This window comes from Nerophis ophidion, linkage group LG12, assembly GCF_033978795.1.
Source record: "Nerophis ophidion isolate RoL-2023_Sa linkage group LG12, RoL_Noph_v1.0, whole genome shotgun sequence".
In the NCBI taxonomy this organism is placed as follows: domain Eukaryota; kingdom Metazoa; phylum Chordata; class Actinopteri; order Syngnathiformes; family Syngnathidae; genus Nerophis; species Nerophis ophidion.
Genome location: NC_084622.1, coordinates 21,959,860 through 21,980,211, shown reverse-complemented (window position 1 = coordinate 21,980,211; position 20,352 = coordinate 21,959,860). Strand labels below are relative to the sequence as shown.

Below are 20,352 nucleotides of genomic sequence, written 5' to 3'. Positions count from 1 at the left end.
AATAAGGCCATCTACTATACATGCATATGGTCAGAAAAATAGTGACAGAAAATAGAACAAGGATGGACAATTCAACCCTTAACTCAACAATGAGTAGATGAGTGTTGTGTGTGTGTGTATATGTGTAAGTAAATGAACCCTGAAGTTCAAGTATTTATTTTATATATATAATACTTGACTTGGTGAATTCTAGCTGTAAATATACTCCTCCCATCTTAACCACGGCCCCAACAGATTACCTACTCGGTGGCCTAGTGGTTAGAATGTCCGCCATGAGATCTGTAGGTTGTGTGGGACCCATTACCTCCCTGCTTGGCACTCAGCATCAAGGGTTGGAATTGGGGGTTAAATCACCAAAAATGATTCCTGGGGGCGACCCCTGCTGCTCCCCACTGCTCCCCTCACCTCCCAGGGGGTGATCAAGGGGATGGATCAAATGCAGAGGACACATTTCACCACACTTAGTGTGTGTGTGACAATCATTGCATGGTCCGACACTGCAAGACACTGCAGGTTAGAGCATGATGCCATAGATGTGGAAGTAAATAAGTGTCTCCAATGTGACAGCCGGTAATACACACAAAATTAAATATGTTGTTCAGCACTAGTTTTGTACTTCTTATCACTTAGGCATGCAGTCTTAGAAGATCACCCCACACGCCCACTATTAGTATGTGCATTTTTATTTTTTACTGTATGCTTGCTTTTAGCACTTGCAATTTGGGATCTGAGGAGATCAAATGACCCCGTTCCTCAGTAACTGGTTGTACGAGTTCAATGTTACTGTATCTTACTTAGCACCAAGATACCAAAAATAGGTGATAAAACACCCTCAAATGTTGCATGTTGTGTGTATGTCTTCAGGCTGATCTACTGCCAATACTTAAAGGCCTACTGAAAGCCACTACTAGCGACCACGCAGTCTGATAGTTTATATATCAATGAGGAAATATTAACATTGCAACACATGCCAATACGGCCGGTTTAGTTTACTAAATTGCAATTTTAAATTTCCAGCGGAGTTTCTTGTTGAAAACGTCACGGAATGATGACTCTTATGTTGACGCGTGCGCGTGACGTCTCGGGTTGTAGCGGACATATTAGCCCAGCACCACTTACGGCTAAAAGTCGTATCTTTTCATCGCATAATTACACAGTAATTTGGACATCTGTGTTGCTGAATCTTTTGCAATTTCTTCAATTAATAGTGGAGACTATAAAGAAGAATGCTGTTGGTGGAAAGCGGTGGATTGCAGCTGCCTTTAGCACCGAAACACAGCCGGTGTTCTTTGTTTGTTGTGAAGCTTTAACACAGAGCGGTCAAGCGAGCATGTTTCTCTACGTCAATCAGCAAGTTTTTGGATTGGAAAATTGTGATATTAAGTCGGCTCTTACCGGAGACTTCAGTGGATTATGCGACCTGCAGCTCAAAAAAGGCATCTGTGATCTTGGCTCCTCGGCTTCTCTCAGAGACACTGGCGTTCACTGCAGCCATCCGACTTTCAGGTATGACTTTACAATCTCACTAAAACACTATTAAAACAATAAGATGATAGGGGATCTTCCAGAATTATCCTAGTAAATATGTTTAATTACATCTGAAACGGTCCCACTGCTGTCGCCTTTTTTTTTTTTTTTTTTGTGCTTCACTCTAACTTTCCTCATCCACGAATCTTTCATCCTCGTTTAAATTAATGGGGAAATTGTCACTTTCTCGGTCCGAATAGCTCTTGCTGCTGGAAGCTATAATTGTAAACAATGTTCAGATGTGAGGAGCCCTACAACCCACGACGTCACGCGCACATCGTCTGCTACTTCCGGTACAGGCAAGGCTTTTTTATTCGCGACCAAAAGTTGCGAACTTTATCGTCGATGTTCTCTACTAAATCCTTTCGGCAAAAATATGGCAATATTGAGAAGTGATCAAGTATGACACATAGAATGGACCTGCTATCTCCGTTTCATCATGAAAATCTCATTTCAGTAGGTCTTTAAGCAACATAGATAGGTAGATGGGTAGATAGTACTTTATTGATTCCTTCAGGAGAGTTCCATCAGGAAAATTAAAAAAATTCCAGCAGCAGTGTAAAGAGTTGAGATCAATTAAACAGTAAAAAGTAAATAATGGGGTTATAATAGAAACAAAATTGAAAAATATTATAAGAATAGAAATAAAAAGCAACAATGACAATAAAAATATAACAGTAAAATAAGAATATAACAAGAGAAACTAAGCAGTAGTGAGCATGTTATGAAAACGTATTGCACTGTTATTGTTTTGCATCCCCTGTCATCCTAGTACACCCACCCCCTTCCCTAGAGAGAAGTTGTACAGTCTAATGGCGTGTGGGAAAAAGGAGTTTTTGAGTCTATTAGTCCTGCACTTGGGATGGAGCAGAAAAGCACTGAACAGGCTCCTCTGGCTACTGATAACGCCATGCAGAGGGTGACTGGCATCATCCAGGATGATCACTAGTTTGTCATGGAGCAGGTCAGAAAAAGTTGTGCCATACCCGGCGGTAAAGGTAGTCCTTTGAGATTAACTCAAAACCATTTCTTTCTCATCCCTAAAACAAAAAATAACCAATGATTGTGTCCGTTGAATCTTGCATGAACTGATTAATATGTTTTTACCGATGTTTAAATGGCAATGACTGTACGGCCATAGTCAATACTTTGACAAATACCAGTCTGACTTTCTGAGCAAAGAGATAGCAGTGAAAGTGCAATTTGGTTGTTTTTAGTCTACTTACTATGGTACATGTTTAGTCTACTTTATACTTTTTGTTAATGTGGTGCATGTTTAGTCTACTTTATACCTTTGTTTATGCCCTCTTGTTGTGCCCTTGTGTGCATTATCCTTATCCTTTCTGTCCTTTGTAACTGAGCTACTGTGTGGAACAATTTCCCTTGTGGATCATTAAAGTTTGTCTAAGTCTATTGTACAACCCGAACTGCATCATTTAAGACAGTGGTTCTCAACCTTTTTTCAGTGATGTACCCCCCGTGAACATTTTTTTATTTCAAGTACTTCCAAATCAGAGCAAAGCATTTTTGGTTGAAAAAAAAAGAGATAAAGAAGTAAAATACAGCACTATGTCATCAGTTTGTGATTTATTAAATTGTAGAACAGTGCAAAATATTGCTCACTTGTAGTGATCTTTCTTGAACTATTTGGAAAAAAAGATATAAAAATGACTAAAAACTTAAAATAAACAAGTGATTCAATTATAAATAAAGATTTCTACACATAGAAGTAATCATCAACTTAAAGTGCCCTCTTTGGGGATTGTAATAGAGATCCATCTGGATTCATCAACTTCATTCTTAACATTTCTTCACAAAAAAAGAAATCTTTAACATCAATATTTATGGAACATGTCCACAAACAAATCTAGCAGTCAACACTGAATATTGTTTCACAGTTTATGAACTTACATTCATATTTTGTTGAAGTATTAATCAATAAATATATTTCTAAAGGTTTTTTGAATTTGAGAACCACTGAGCTAATGCAACAAAACGTTCTTATTTGTACTGCAAATGTTAAAATGTGAATGACAATAAAAGGAAGTCTAAGTCTAGTCCCAACAATATCCTTGAATTTGACCGTCAACAATAAAAAATAATCAGTAAAATGACTGCATAAATGTTTTAAGTACAGCAAAATACATTATTATCGCCAGTGCCTTTTTAGACATATTGGGTTCTAATCCTCCAGACTTCTACCTTGTGGACTTGGCGTGTTTTGTCATGTGTCAACTTCCTGTTTCCCCCCTTGTTGCTCTTGCTCTGTTATCATCTCTTGCACCATAATCAGGCACTTAATTGCTGCTTATGCATAATGAATGTAGGTCAATTTAGGCCTGACCATCATACAGACCTATTATCAAGCTTTTATTTTTATGCCTGGGGATTGTGTAGGTGTAGTGTAGTCATTTGATGTGTGCGTGCTCGGGTGAATGTCGTACACAAGCGACACATGCCATCGCTTTGTTTGTCTAGAGTTCATCTGGATCTCTTCAAACATAATCATTAAGGGTGTAAAAACAAAATAGATTTTCAGATGAACCGTGATTCTTATATGTAACAATTCTTAATCGATTTAAAAAATATCTATTTTGCCCAGCCACTCAGGCAAATCATATTTTTGATGTCGATGCCCATATCTGCTGTACGGATTCGCTTCAGAAAAGAGAAGGGTTGAATACATCTCACGTGAGTAATTGTCGAACACTTTAAGAACAACATTTCTCAACGAGCCGTTTGCAAGGATTTTAGGGATTTCACCATCTACGGCCTCTAATGTCATCAAAAAGGTTCAGAGAATCTGGAGAAATCACTGCACGTAAGCGGCAAGGCCGAAAACCAACATTGAATGCCCGTGGTCTTCAATCCCTCAGGCGGTACTGCATAAAAAAAAAACCACGACATCAGTGTGTAAAGGATATCACCACATGGGCTCAGGAACACTTCAAAAAACTACTGTCAGTAACTATAGTTTGTGCTACATCTGTAAGTGCAAGTTAAAACTCTACTATGCAAAGCGAAAGCCATTTATCAACAACACCCAGAAACGCCGCCAGCTTCGCCGGGCCTTGAGCTCATCTAAGATGGACTGATTTAAAGTGGAGAAGTGTTCTGTGGTCTGACGAGTCCACATTACAAATTGCTTTTGGAAACTGTGGAGGTTGTGTCCTCCGGACCAAAGAGGAAAAAAACATCCGGACTGTTATAGTCGCAAAGTTCAAAAGCCAGCAACTGTTATGATATGGGGTTGTATTAGTGCCCCATGCATGGGTAACTTACACATCTGTGAAGGAACCATTAATGCTGAAAGGTACTTACAGAATTTGGAGCAACATATGTCGCCCTCCACGTAACGTTTTTTTTCATGGACGCCCCTGCTTATTTCATCAAAACAATGCCAAGCCACATATTTGCACGTGTTACAACAGCGTGGCTTCATAGTAAAACAGTTTGGGTACTAGACTGGCCTGCCTGTAATCCAGACCTGTCTCCCATTGAGAATGTGTGGCGCATTATGTAGCGTAAAATACCACAACGGAGACCTCAGACTGTTGAACAACTTAAGCTGTACTTCAAGCAAGAATGGGAAATAATTCCATCTGAAAAGCTTAAGAAATGTGTCTCCTCAGTTCCCACATGTTTACTGAGTGTTGTTAAAAAGAAAGGTGATGTAACAGTGGTAAAAATGTCCCTGTGCCAACTTTTTTGAAACATGTTGCAGGCGTCAAATTCCAAATGAGCTAACATTTGCAAAAAATAACAAAGTTTCCCAGTTTCAACTTTAAGTATATTGTCTTTGCAGTCTATTCAATTGAATAGAAGCTGAAAAGGATTTGCAATTCCTTGTATTCTGTTTTTTTTTTTTTTTATGATTTACACAACGTGCCAACTTCACTGGTTTTGGGTTTTGTAGAAATTGATCAGAGCTGTTTATCTATTTTATGGAACTTAGTTACTCATAGAGCTTGATTAGATTTTAAATCAAGAATCATTTTGAATCGAGAATCAATTCTAAACAAACATTCACAGAAAGTAATCAGATTAACTTACTATTTAAAGGTAAAGTACCAATGATAGTCACACACACACAAAGTGTGGTGAAATTATTCTCTGCGTTTGATCCAACACCCTTTCACTCCCTGGGAGTTGAGGTGAGCAGTGGGCAGCAGCGAATGCCGCGCCCAGGAATACATTTTGGTGATTTAACCCCCAATTCCAAGCCTTGCTGCTGAGTGCCAAGCAAGGAGGTAATGGCTCCCATTTTTATAGTCTTTGGTATAGGGCTGGGCGATATGGCCTTTTGTTAATATCTCGATATTCTTAGGCCATATCGCGATATACGATATATATCACAATATTTTGCCTTGGCCTTGAATGAACACTTGATGCATATAATCACAGCAGTATGATGATTCTATGTGTCTACATTCAAACATTCTTCTTCATACTGCATTCATATATGCCACTTTTAAACTTTCATGCAGAGGGAAATCACAACTAAGTTAATTGACCAAAAGTGTATTTATTAAAGTTATTAAGCAATGGCACAAACATTGAAGTCATTTCCAAAACAGAAAGTGCAAGATTGTCAGACATTTTAAGTGTCAAATAAAAATGAGCTGCATAATAGGAAATCAAATAGTATTCGTCCTTCACAATGTGGTATGTTACTAAGGTTATACAATTCTCTTCATTCTTTAGCGAGTGACTTTTCAAATGATGCTACATATTAGCAGTAATGCTACTTTTTATAGCAACGCTTTTGCCCCACACTTGACAAATTACGGTTGTCTGTTCGACATATTCTCACTTGAAGCCGAACCACCGCCAGATGATGGACCCCCTGCTGTTTTTATTGGGAATCAAGTCTTCCTTCATTTGTTACCAGATCCGCACCTTCTTTCTCTCATATTACTACTCGTACGGCTACGTTAGCATCACAGCTAACGTTACCCAGTCTGCTACCTCTGCTGGGCGAGCGTGTATACATATGTGATGTATGATGTGACAGTATGTGACGTGTGAAAGTTTGTGCGCCTGCTTGTCTGTGAGAAGGAGAGACAGGAAAGAGTGAGAAGAGCCTGTAGTGTAATGCCCGCAGCTAAAAGCAACTGTGTGAGAACGTACACTCGAATATCACGATATAGTCATTTTCTATATCGCACAGAGACAAACCCGCGATATGTCGTGTATATCGATATATCGCACAGCCCTTCGTTGGAATGACTCGGCTGGGGTTTGAACTCACAACCTACCGATCTCAGGGTGGACACTAACCAATTTACGATGTATTTTAAATTTGGCTGCCAAAGTGAGTCTTGCACACAAGCCTTATGGTACTGTGAAAAAAGGGTGTCTTTCAAGTAACTGGAATCAAATACTTTTGTTAACACAAGAAGTTTATTTTCTTTAAGATACAGTAGTACCTCAGTTACAAGCTTTTTTGGGATACGAGCTGTCTCCCAGCTTATTGTTGTGCTTTAGGTTGTGAACACACCTTCAGGTTCATAGCCTCCTCACCGCTATTTGGCATAGCAAAGGCCACTACCATGAATTGATTAACGTGGACCCCGACTTAATCAAGTTGAAATACTTGTTCAGGTGTTACCATTTAGTAGTAAATTGTACGGAATATGTACTGTACTGTGCAATCTACTAATAAAAGTATCTATCAATCAATCAAACAGTGAAGTAGGAACGGGAATCGATACGATTTTTACGATTCTAATTCAATTATGCTTAATGGTTTGGTTCCTCACCGATTACTTTATTTGGATAAAATAATAGAAAACAAGTACAAACCCCGTTTCCATATGAGTTGGGAAATTGTGTTAGGTGTAAATATAAACAGAATACAATGATTTGCAAATCCTTTTCAACCCATATTCAGTTGAATATGCTACAAAGACAACATATTTGATGTTCGAACTCAAAAACTTTATTTATTTTTTTGCAAATAATAATTAACTTAGAATTTCATGGTTGCAACACGTGCCACAGGTGTGCAGGCTAATTGGGAACAGGTGGGTGCCATGATTGGGTATAAAAGCAGCTTCCACAAAATGCTAAGTAATTCACAAAGAATGATGGAGCGAGGGTCACCACTTTGTAAGCAAATTGTCGAACAGTTTTAGAATAACATTTCTCAACAAGCTGTTGCAAGGAATTTAGGGATTTTACCATCTACGGTCCGTAAAATCGTCAAAAAGTTCAGAGAATCTGGAGAAATCACTGCACGTAAGCGATGATATTACGGACTTTTGATTCCTCAGGCGGTATTGCATCCAAAACCGACATCAGTGTGTAAAGGATATCAGCACATGGGCTCAGGATTACTTCATAAAACCACTGTCAGTAACTACAGTTGGTCGCTACATCTGTAAATGCAAGTTAAAACTCTACTATGCAAAGCCAAACCCATTTATCAACAATATCCTGAAATGCCGCCGGCTGGGTTGGACCCGAGCTCATCTAAGATGGACTGATGCAAAGTGGAAAGGTGTTCTGTGGTCTGACGAGTCCACATTTCATATTATATTTGGAAACAGAGGACATGGTGTCCTTAGAACAAAGAGGAAAATAACCATTCGGATTGTTATAGGCGCAAAGTTCAAAAGCCAGCATCTGTGCTGGTATGGGGGTGTATTAGTGCCCAAGGCATGGGTAACTTACACATCTGAGAAGGCACTATTAATGCTGAAAGGTACATACAGGTTTTGGAACAACATATGCTGCAATCTAAACGCCGTCTTTTTCATCGACGGCCCTGCTTATTTCAGCAAGACAATGCCAAGCCACATTCAGCACGTGTTACAACAACGTGGCTTCGTAAAAAAAGAGTGTGGGTACCTTCCTGGCCCGCCTGCAGTCCAGACCTGTCTCCCATGGAAAATACGACAGCGGAGACCCCGGACTGTTGAACGACTGAAGCTCTATATAAAACAAGAATGGGAAAGAATTCCACCTTCCAAGCTTCAACAATTAGTTTCCCCAGTTCCCAAACTTTTTATTGAGTGTTGTTAAAAGAAAAGGTGATGTAACACAGTGGTGAACATTCCCTTTCCCAACTACTTTGGCACGTGTTGCAGCCATGAAATTCTAAGTTAATTATTATTTGCAAAAAAAAATAAAGTTTATGACATTGAGCATCAACTATGTTGTCTTTGTAGTGCATTCAACTGAATATGGGTTGAAAAGGATTTGCATATCATTGTATTCTGTTTATATTTACATCTAACACAATTTCCCAACTCATACAGAAACAGGGTTTGTTCATGCATGGTAGCTTAAGCTTTTGGATCAAACCGGTCAACTTATAGGATTTTTCCAACAACGGATGGAGCAAATTTGGCTAGTAACAAACTGACACCAGTATGTCGTATCATACTGGACAATCTCCAGTTTAAAGTGGACTTCAGTGACAAATGGAGATACTCGTTATTAGCATTGGTTCATAAGCGATGTTTTCATAACTTTGCTACATATTTTTAACATGACTAGCTGGGTAATACAGATAATCTATCCTTTTATTCAATTTCTACCGCTTGTCTCTCTCGGGGTTGTAGGGAGGTGGTACTGGAGCCCATCCCTGGTGCACTCGGGCGGAGGTGGGGTACACCCTAGACCAGGGGTCGGCAACCCGCGGCTCTGGAGCCGCATGCATCTCTAAAGCCCTAGTGGCTCTCTGGAGCTTTTTCAAAAATATATGAAAAATGGAAAATGATGAGGGGAAAACACATATTTTTTGTTTTAATATGGTTTATGTAGGAGGACAAACATGACACAAACCTCCCTAATTGTTATAAAGCACACTGTTTATATTAAACATGCTTCATTGATTCGATTATTTGGTGAGCGCTGTTTTGTCCTACTAATTTTGGCGGTCATTGAACTTACCACAGTTTGTTTACTTGTACAACTTTCTCTTACTTTCTAAGACGTGTTTTATGCCACTTCTTTTCCTGTCTCATTTTGTCCACCAAACTTTTAACGTTGTGCATGAATAAATAAATACAGCGTTTTAAAGGCATACACAATCTGTGTAAATATATTAGTCTGTGGTTAAAAGGACTTGAAATCACTCGAAACTCAAAATGCAGGATTTGGTACTTGACTTGAGACTTTCCAGTCTTGACTCGGGCTCTTTCTAAATTTTGGGTTGCCGACCTCTGCCCTAGACAAGTCGCTACCTCATCACAGGGTCAACCATTTCCAAATAATTTGCAAATGCAAATCATAACCATGAATTGATAAACGTGGACCAAATAAGTTGAAAAACTTATTCGGGCGTTACCATTTAGTGGTCAATTGTACGGAATATGTACTGTACTGTGCAATCTACTAATACAAGTATCAATCAATCAGTCAATTAATCAATAAACACAAATAGACGGTCAGACTCAAAATCAGACAACATGATTCAATTGTAGTGGTGTAACAATTAATAAATGCATCGATTTATATTCCTAAATCTCAACTTTATCGCTCTCTGCTCAGCAAGTTTGTCTTCCAGGAGATAGGTACCAATCCAATATCGTTTTAAAAGGGAATCGATCGATTTTATCGATACTGGAAAAAGGAAAACTTTGGATTTAGGAACAGTGGACTTTATATGAAGTTTTCTATCCATTTACTACCGCTTGTCCCGTTCGGAGTGGCAGCGGTGCTGGAGCCTATCTCAGCTGCATTCGGGCGGAAGGCGGGGTACTCCCTGGGCAAGTCGCCACCTCATCACAGGGCTTATATGAAGTTAAGTACTTTTAATATTAACGATGTTAAACGTTAGCTCTATTTTCCCGTCTGCGGCGTCACTAAAACAAAAATGGCAGATATGTAAAGTGGTCCGGAAAGGTCATAACAAACGCAAACACACAAATTCAAACGCCGCAACAACACAAAAGACGCAGCCGACACGGTAGGGCGGCCCTGCCAGGGTTCCATGTTTGATCCCCGCTTCCGCCATCCTAGTCAATCCTGCTGCGTCTTTGGGCAAGACACTTTACCCACCTGCTCTCATTGCGATCCACACTGGCTTAAATGGAACTTCAATAACGGGTGTCACTATGTAAAGCTTGAGTCACGAGAGAAAATCGCTATATGAATATAATTCACTTCACTTATTTAGCAGGTAAATTTGACTGTTAAAATGTTGGTTACTGTAGATTTAGAGAAAATTGCTTAAATGTTTAAAATGTGAGCAGAAAATAATTCCTCTTGTTAATTCAACCTAGGGTATAGGATAGGGCTGGGCGATATGTTGATGTACTCGATATATCGCAAGTTTGTCTCTGTGCTATATAGAAAATGACTATATCGTGATATTCGAGTATACGTTCTCACGCAGTTGATTTTCGGTTCGGGCATTACACTACTGACTTTTTTTTACTCTTTCTTGTCTGCTTCTCACAGAGACAAAACAAGCGCACCTTCTTACATACGTCACATACTGTCGCGGGTGCAACGTCATACGCTTTCGCGGAGCAGAAAGGTAGCGGCATAGGTAAATTTAGCTGTTGCGCTGGCGGAGTGGTGAGAGTGGAATTACGAGAGAAAGAAGGTGCAAATCTGGTAGCAAATTAAGTAAGAATTAATTCCCAAGACAACAAGCACAGGGTCCATCGTCTGGCAATGGTTTGGCTTCAAGCGGAAAGATGTTGAACAGACAACCGTAATATGTCAAGTATGCGGCAAAAGCGTTGCTACAAAAAGAAGCATAACTTATTTCCTTGAATTGCCGCAGGGCATATAGTATGCGCCTGCCTTGAATTACTGCAGGGTCAAGCTCGCTTCACAAAATAATTAGCGCATGCTTAGTATTACTGCCTGGTCAAACTCGTGACGTCACGAGCGACACTTCCCCTGTCATCATTTTCAAAATGGAGGAGGCTGATTTCAATACTGGTAATTTGAAATCGCATAAAGGGAAGAAGATTAAGAGCTATTCAGTAGGATTTAAGGTCCAAGCTTACATCACACTCAAATTTTTACTGCATACCTTTGGTAAGTGCCGGAGTGAGAAGAGGTTTTAAAATAATTAGCGCATGCTTACTTTTACTGCATGTCTTTGGTAAGCGCAGGAGCAAGAAGAGGTTTTAAATAATTAGCGCCCCGGCGGCAATTCAAGCAAATACGGTAACTGCTAATTTGTAGCATCATTTGAAAAGTTACCCGCTAGAGAATGAAGAGTGCTTGAAACTACGCATGTCAACCTCTGCGGCCGGTGCCACACCCACAAAATGCCAAGCAACCATTTCCAGATCAACACCGTATGAAAAAAATAGCCAACAACAGAAGGAGATAACGTCCGCAGGAACCTACCACATCGCGAAGAAGATACAATGTTTGATTTCCTATTATGCAGCTCATTTTTTTTTACACTTATTGAAATATCTTGTGTGACATCATGCACAAAAGTGCACTTTATTTGTTTTAAACTATTGTAGTGGCGTTCTGTACAAAAAGTGCACTTTTTTTTAGTATTGTTTTGATATAACATCTTAGTGACATCATGCACAAAAGTGCACTCATAGCTTGTTTTAAAATGTCTCTGACAATCTTGCACTTTCTGTTTTGGAAATGACATGAATGTTTGTGCCACTGCTTAATGACTCTTTAATAAATATAGTTTTGGTAAATTGACTTAGTTGTGATTTCCCTCTCTGCATGAAAGTTTAAACGTAGCATATATTAATGCAGTATGAAGAATAATGTTTGAATGTAGACACATAGAATCATCATACTGCTGTGATTATATGCATCAAGTGTTCATTCAAGGCTAAGGCAAAATATGGAGATACATATGGTTTATAGCCTGAAAATATCGAGATATTAATCAAAGGCCATATTGCCCAGCCCTAGTATAGGTTGCACTTTATTCAAATAGGTCATTAATTGTTGTTTACCTGCTTGTTTGTATCCATATTTCATTAATTCCTAACTCCCTTACAAGAAATAACAGGAATATAAGAAACTTCACCTGCAGTGTCCAGCATCCACTATTAGTAAAAAAAAGAAAAATATCGACTCAAAACAGTATTAAAACCGATCCTTAAAACCTCTATTGAAAAGTCAAAGTTATCTTTAAGTGTAGATACAAACTTCTTTCCATTGTAATCATTTGAAACGTAGTTCAAGTACCGTCTGAGTGTTTTAATGTAATTATTCCAAGCAACAGCCATTCTCTCACATGAGTCACCATCAGCAGGTTGGCCATTAAGAGGAGTGGCGTGCCGAGAGAGCTCTCCACCCTCTTCATCCGCCCCCCACACACGGGAACACACTCCTGACCATCAGGCGCTCGAGTAATTTAAAAGTGTATAATTATATGATGTTCGTGGGTGTGCTGCCGTGGTTGATTTGGCGGTTGAGTTTAGAATCCTTCGCCGAGCACAAAGCACATGGTGGGCAGTTGAGTCTTCAAAAAAAAAAAATTATACATATTTTTTTGGTCCTGTAAATTACTGTATTTCCTTGAATTGCCGCCGGGTATATAGTATGTGCCTGCCTAGAATTACTGCCGGGTCAAACTCGTTTCGCTAAATAATTAGCGCATGCTTAGCATTACCGCCGGCTCAGGATTAACGCCGGGTCAAACTCGTTCCGCAAAATATTATTTTTATTAACGCATGTCTAGAATTTCCGCCGGGTCAAACTCGTCACGTCACGAATGACACTTCACCTGTCATCATTTTCAAAATGGAGGAGGCTGATTTCAATCATTTGAAATCGCATAAAGGGAAGAAGATTAAGAACTTTACGGAAGGTTTTTTGTAGAGAATAAATGATGAAAAAAAAACACTCAATTGAACAGTTTAAAAGAGGAGAAAACAGGAAAAAAATGAAAATTACATTTTGAAACATAGTTTATCTTCAATTTCGACTCTTTAAAATTCAACCGTATAAAAGAAAAGAAAAACTAGCTAATTCGAATCCTTTTGGAAAAAAAAAAAAAAAAAATTTTTGGAACATCATTAGTAATTTTTCCTCATTAAGATTTATTTTAGAATTTTGATGACGTTTTAAATAGGTTAAAATCCAATCAGCACTTTGTTAGAATATATAACAAATTGGACCAAGCTATAATTCTAACAAAGACAAATCATTATTTCTTCTAGATTTTCCAGAACAAAAATTTTAAAAGAAATTCAAAAGACTTTGAAATAATATTTAAATTTGATTCCATAGGTTTTCTAGATTTGCCAGAATATTTTTTTTGAATTTTAATCATAATAAGTTTGAAGATATATTTCACAAATATTCTTCATCGACAAAACAGAAGCTAAAATGAAGAATTAAATTAAAATGTATTTATTATTCTTTACAATAATAATTAAAAAAAAATACTTGAACATTGATTTAAATTGTCAGGAAAGAAGAGGAAGACATTTAAAAGGTAAAAAGGTATAAGTGTTTAAAAATCCTAAAATCATTTTTACGGTTGTTTTTCTTTTCTCTAAAATTGTCTTTCTGAAAGTTATAAGAAGCAAAGTAAAAAAATAAATAAATGAATTCATTTAAAATATTTTCTTGAATTTTCAAATTCTATTTGAGTTTTGTCTCTCTTAGAATTAAAAATGTCGAGCAAAGCGAGACCAGCTTGCTAGTAAATACAATTTAAAAAATAGAGGCAGCTCACTGGTAAGTGCTGCTATTTGAGCTATTTTTAGAACAGGCCAGAGGGCGACTCATCTGGTCCTTACGGGCTACCTGGTGCCCGTGGGCACCACGTTGGTGACCTCTGCCATAGAACATGGGTGTCAAACTCTGGCCCGCCATGTAATTTCATTTGGCCCTTGAGGCAATATCAAATTAACATGAGAGCTGGCCCGCCGGTATTATACAGTGTATGTGCCGCTGTAACACCGCATTCACCGCTAATATTCATACTTGCCAACCCTCCCGATTTTCCCGGGAGACCCCCGAAGTTCAGTGCCCCTCCCGAAAATCTACCTGGGCAACCATTCTCCCGAATATCTCCTGATTTCCATCAGGACAACAATATTGGGGGCCGTGCCTTAAAGGCACTGCCTTTAATGTTCTCTACAACCTGTCGTCACGTCCGCTTATCCTCCATACAAACAGCGTGCCGACAAAGCCTCATAATATAAGCGGCTTCTACACACTCACGAGTCAACAGCCATACAGTTCACACTTGAGGGTGGCCGTATAAACAACTTTAAAGGGGAACATTATCACCAGACCTATGTAAGCGTCAATATATACCTTGATGGTGCAGAAAAAAGACCATCTATTTTTTTAACCGATTTCCAAACTCTAAATGGGTGAATTTTGGCGAATTAAACGCCTTTCTGTTTATCGCGCTGGAGGCGATGACATCAGAATGTGACGTCGCCGAGGTAACACACCCACTATTTTCATTTTCAACACATTACAAACACCGGGTCCCAGCTCTGTTATTTTCCGTTTTTTTGACTATTTTTTGGAACCTTGGAGACATCATGCCTCGTCGGTGTGTTGTTGGAGGGTGTAACAACACTAACAGGGAGGGATTCAAGTTGCACCACTGGCCCGAAGATGCGAAAGTGTCTGCCGCCAGACCCCCATTGAATGTGCCGGAGTGTCTCCACATTTTACCGGCGATGCTAAGCCAGACATGGCACAGAGATGTATTGATAACCTGCAGATGCATTTGCAACGATAGTCAACGAAATCACAAAGGTGAGTTTTGTTGATGTTGACTGCCAGCTAATCGATGCTAACATGCTACGCTAATCGATGCTAACATGCTATTTACCGGTGGTGCTAAAGCAGACATGGTACAGAGATGTATGGATAACCTGCAGATGCATTTGCAACTATATTACGTTTCCTTCCACCCACATTTAATGCTAAAAAAACACTTACCAATCGACGGATTTAAGTTGCTCCAGTGTCAAAAGATGCAAAAAGTCCTGATCGTTTGGTCCACACATTTTACCGGCGATGCTAACGCAGCTATTCGGCCATGCTAAGGCTATTAATAGCGTCAATAGCTATTCGCTCAATAGCTTCAGTTTTTTCTTCAATATTTTCCTACTTCAACCATCTGTTTCAATACATGCGTAATTTGTTGAATCGCTTAAGTCGCTGAAATCCGAGTTTGAATCCGAGCTAATGTCACTATATCTTGCTGTGGTATTCCCATTGTTTGTTTACATTGGCAGCACTGTGTAACGTCACAGGGAAATGGCCAGTGTCTTCGCAGAGAGCCGAAAATAAGGCACTTTAAAGCTTTATTTAGGGATATTACGAGACCGGTAAAATTGTGAAAAAAACTTCAAAAAAATACAACAAGCCACTGGGAACTGATTATTATTGTTTTAACTCTTTTGAAATTGTGATAATGTTCCCATTTAAAGGCACTGCCTTTAACGTTCTCTACAACCTGTCGTCACGTCCGCTTATCCTCCATACAAACAGCGTGCCGACCAAGCCTCATAATATAAGCGACTTCTACACACTCACAAGTCAACAGCCATACTTGGTCACACTGTAACATTGTTACAAATATGCACCACGCTGTGAACCCACACCAAACAAGAATGACAAACACATTTCGGGAGAACATCCGCATTGTAACACAACAGAACAAATACCCAGAATCCCTTGCAGCACTAACTCTTCTGGGACGCTACAAAAAACACTACCACCTAAAAGGTTAATTTGTTCAACCTTGGCCCGTGGCTTTGTTCAGTTTTAAATTTTGGCCCACTCTGTATTTGAGTTTGACACCACTGCCATAAAAGAAGAAGCGCACTTCTTCTACGGAGAAAATGAAGTTGGTGGCTGCTTACCGTAGTTGCAAGACCTGTTGTGGCTCAATATATAAGGCGCACCGGATTATAAGGCGCACTGTCAGCTTTTGAAAACATTTGAGGTTTTTCGATGCGCCTTACAGTGCGGAAAATACGGTACATTAATTTTTTTCCAGTTGATGATGTACTGCCTCATCTTGTCTAAGGGATCCTTTTAAATGTGAGTCATACCAACTTGTAACCTCTCGCTCTCGCCCAGGTGAGCCTCATGCACAACGGCTGGCCGGTGATTTCGGCCTTCGCCGGCGACCAGGACGTGACCCGCGAGGCGGCCAGCAACGGCGTCCTGATCCAAATGGAGAAGGGAGACCGGGCTTACCTCAAACTGGAGAGAGGAAACTTGATGGGCGGATGGAAGTACTCCACCTTCTCCGGCTTCCTGGTGTTCCCCATATAGAGGCGAGGAGGAGGCGGAGCCTGCCAAAGGGAAGCACAACCAAGAAAGGGAGCGTTACGGAGGAAGACATGTCAGGAGAGACCTCTGTTTGGGACGCCGACGGAGGTGGAGACGAGGAGGTGGGAGATGTGCGCTTTGACGTGGGGCCATCTTTTTCACTTCCCCTCATCCATCCATCTATCAACTCCTAAATGCAGCTTTGGATAATTGAAACCTTTTTATTCTCTTCGACATCCTTAATGTTTCAAAGTGTAACCTAAGTCTCTTAGCGTCACCTCATTCACAGCTTTGAGGAATGTCTCACTAATGAAGCGTTGTCCTTTAGTATTTTGGTGGTGAAGCCGAAACACAAAGCTGCTCAGAAGATATCCTCTTTTTTTATGTTTATTTTGTTCCTCATCGCACTTCAAGAGCAGCTTCGGATGCGGCGATGTCCTTCACTAGCAGACACGTACCCCAAAACCAGCACAATGCAACACTTATACACTTAAAGCTTTCTGGAAGATGGTCGTCGAGGCAACAATAACACAAGGACACGCTTCAAAATTGCAGAGCAACTACAAACCCCGTTTCCATATAATTTGAGTAATTGCGTTTGATGTAAATATAAACAGAATACAATATTTGCAAATAATTTTATGCTACAAAGACAACATATTTGATGTTCAAACTGATAACCTTTTTTTTTTTTCAAATCATTAACTTTAGAATTTGATGCCAGCAACACGTGACAAAGAAGTTGGGAAAGGTGGCAATGAATACTGATAAAGTTGAGGAATGCTCATCAAACACTTATTTGGAACATCCCACAGGTGTGCAGGCTAATTGGGAACAGGTGGGTGCCATGATTGGGTATAAAAACAGCTTCCCAAAAAATGCTCAGTCTTTCACAAGAAAGGATGGGGCGAGGTACAGCCCTTTGTCCACAACTGCATGAGCAAATAGTCAAACAGTTTAAGAACAACGTTTCTCAAATTGCAATTGCAAGAAATTTAGGGATTTCAACATCTACGGTCCATAATATCATCAAAAGCTTCAGAGAATCTGGGGAAATCCCTCCACGTAAGCGGCATGGCCGGAAACCAACATTGAATGACCGTGACCTTCAATCCCTCAGATGGCACTGTATCAAAAACTGACATCAATCTCTAAAGGATATCACCACATAGGCTCAGGAACACTTCAGAAAACCACTGTCACTAAATACAGTTTGTCGCTACTTCTGCAAGTGCAAGTTAAAGCTCTACTATGGACGGCGTGGCGCAGTGGGAGAGTGGCCGTGCGCAACCCGAGGGTCACTGGTTCAAATCCCACCTAAAACCAACCTCGTCACGTCCGTTGTGTCCTGAGCAAGACACTTCACCCTTGCTCCTGATGGGTGCTGGTTGGCGCCTTGCATGGCAGCTCCCTCCATCAGTGTGTGAATGGGTAAATGTGGAAGTAGTGTCAAAGCGCTTTGAGTACCTTGAAGGTAGAAAAGCGCTATACAAGTACAACCCATTTATCATTTATTTACTATGCAAAGCGAAAGCCATTTATCAACAACATCCAGAAATGCTGCCGGCTTCTCCGGGCCTCATCTAAGATGGACTGATGCAAAGTGGAAAAGTGGTCTGTGGTCTGATGAGTCCACATTTTAAATTGTTTTTGGAAATATTCGACATCTTGTCATCCGGACCAAAGGGGAAGAGAACCATCCAGACTGTTATCGACACAAAGTTCAAAAGCCAGCATCTGTGATGGTATGGGAGTGCATTACTGTCCAAGGCATGGGTAACTTACACATCTGAGAAGGCACCATTAATGCTGAAAAGTACATACAGGTTTTGGAACAACATATGCTGCCATCTAAGCGCTGCTTATTTTAGCAAGACAATGCCAACCCACATTCAGCATGTGTTACAACAGCGGCTGCGTAGTAAAAGAGTGCGGGTACTTTCCTGGCCCGCCCGCAGTCCAGACCTGTCTCCCATGGAAAATGTGTGGCGCATTATGAAGCGTAAAATACGACAGCGGAGACCCCGGACTGTTGAACGACTGAAGCTCTACATAAAACAAGAATGGGAAAGAATTCCACTTTCAAAGCTTCAACAATTAGTTTCCTCAGTTCCCAAACGTTTGAGTGTTGTTAAAAGAAAAGGTGATGTAACACAGTGGTGAACATGCCCTTTCCCAACTACTTTGGCACGTGTTGCAGCCATGAAATTCTCAGTTAATTATTATTTGCAAAAATAAAATAAAGTTTATGAGTTTTGTGATAGCAAAATTACTTGTACTTGTTTAATTGAAGATGTTCTTTGAACGGGTCGCCAAAAGTTGTTTATTGGGCTCAGGAATGTGACACTTAGCAAGAGATCTATTGTCTGATCAAGCTCTGTCTCCTGTGTCTTTGATGTGACATGTGGACTATAGTTGACGTGGGCATGTGTTTTCCCTCTTCCTGACCCCCAAGAGAGCTAAATTGTTCTCCTTTCCTGAGTGACCCCCCTCCTTTGGGCAAACGACACCCTCTCCCCTTCACAGGACCTTGGGTACTCATTCAACTGGTGTACTGTATGTAAATGAGCATGGAGGGTGGGACTTCTGAGAATGTATAATTGTCATGTCAAATTCTAAAGGGGTTAGAACAAGCTGGAACGAACGAATGTGTCGTTCTGGTTTGGTCTCGCTTTGCAAAGCTTGTTATTATTTGTTTGTTACTTTAATAAATAATTTTAAAGCTATTTGTCACTAAAGGATCGTCTTTAAGAAATTTCCACAACAGTTTGAACATCAAATATCTTGTCTTTGTAGCATATTCAACTGAATATGGGTTGAAAAGGATTTGCAAATCATTGTATTCTGTTTGTATTTACATCTAACACAATTTCCCAACTCATATGGAAACAAGGTTTGTACATGACTTCTTCCTGCTCCCCCCCGCCTCCATCTTTCATCTCAGCCTCCCCACCTGTACTTTTATCTGCTGCTGTACCCGTTTTGGCCTCTGGGCATGGACTATTCCTGGCTTTTACTTCAGTGTTGGACTTTGGAACTCTCTGAAAAAACGACAACAATATACATAAGTGATATAATATCGAGCAAACCAAGTCACTCTTTCTACTCCACCACTGTATTATCACGATGCTAAATATAATACTTTCAACTGAACCTGGCTGATGACTATAATGTCTGTATATTCTGTATTTTGGTGTTCTATGAAAGGAAGAAAAAAAATATTCTAAGGGAATCTTCTGGTGATTTAATGTGGAAAAGTGGGCTGTTGTTCCGCTTTGTGTTTTTTGTTTTAGTTCAAACCAAGTTGTGGCTAAATATCTCATACTACTACATGATATCCTATATTACCAGCTCTATTATTTATTATCTTGCCTGTAAATGACATGTGAATACCTAGTCTATCAAAAATGGATTTATCTGCTGTTTTTTTATGTTTATTTTCTTTGCTCCGATGAAACAATAAAAATTAAATGTACTTTTATTTTCTTTAACCTACTTCAAGTCCGGTCTGGTAGTCTTCCTGCTCCGTTTATTCCCAGTTTGTACCTGTTGCTTAATGGCAATTTCTTCACTTTTGCCGCTCGCATTGTACAAAACCCCGAAACCAGTGAAGTT

The 20,352-nt window shown here is 39.8% G+C and overlaps 1 protein-coding gene across 1 annotated transcript in view; it reads left to right on the top strand.

The window, feature by feature from the left end:
- Positions 1 to 20,218, top strand: part of cbln1 (cerebellin 1 precursor) — a 52,246-nt gene extending 32,028 nt beyond the window's left edge. Inside the window, exon 3 of the mRNA XM_061917080.1 lies at positions 16,543 to 20,218. Within this exon, the coding sequence (XP_061773064.1) occupies positions 16,543 to 16,740 (198 nt within the window). The 3' untranslated portion in view covers positions 16,741 to 20,218. The remainder of the gene's footprint in view (positions 1 to 16,542) is intronic.
- Positions 20,219 to 20,352: the final 134 nt, after the last annotated feature.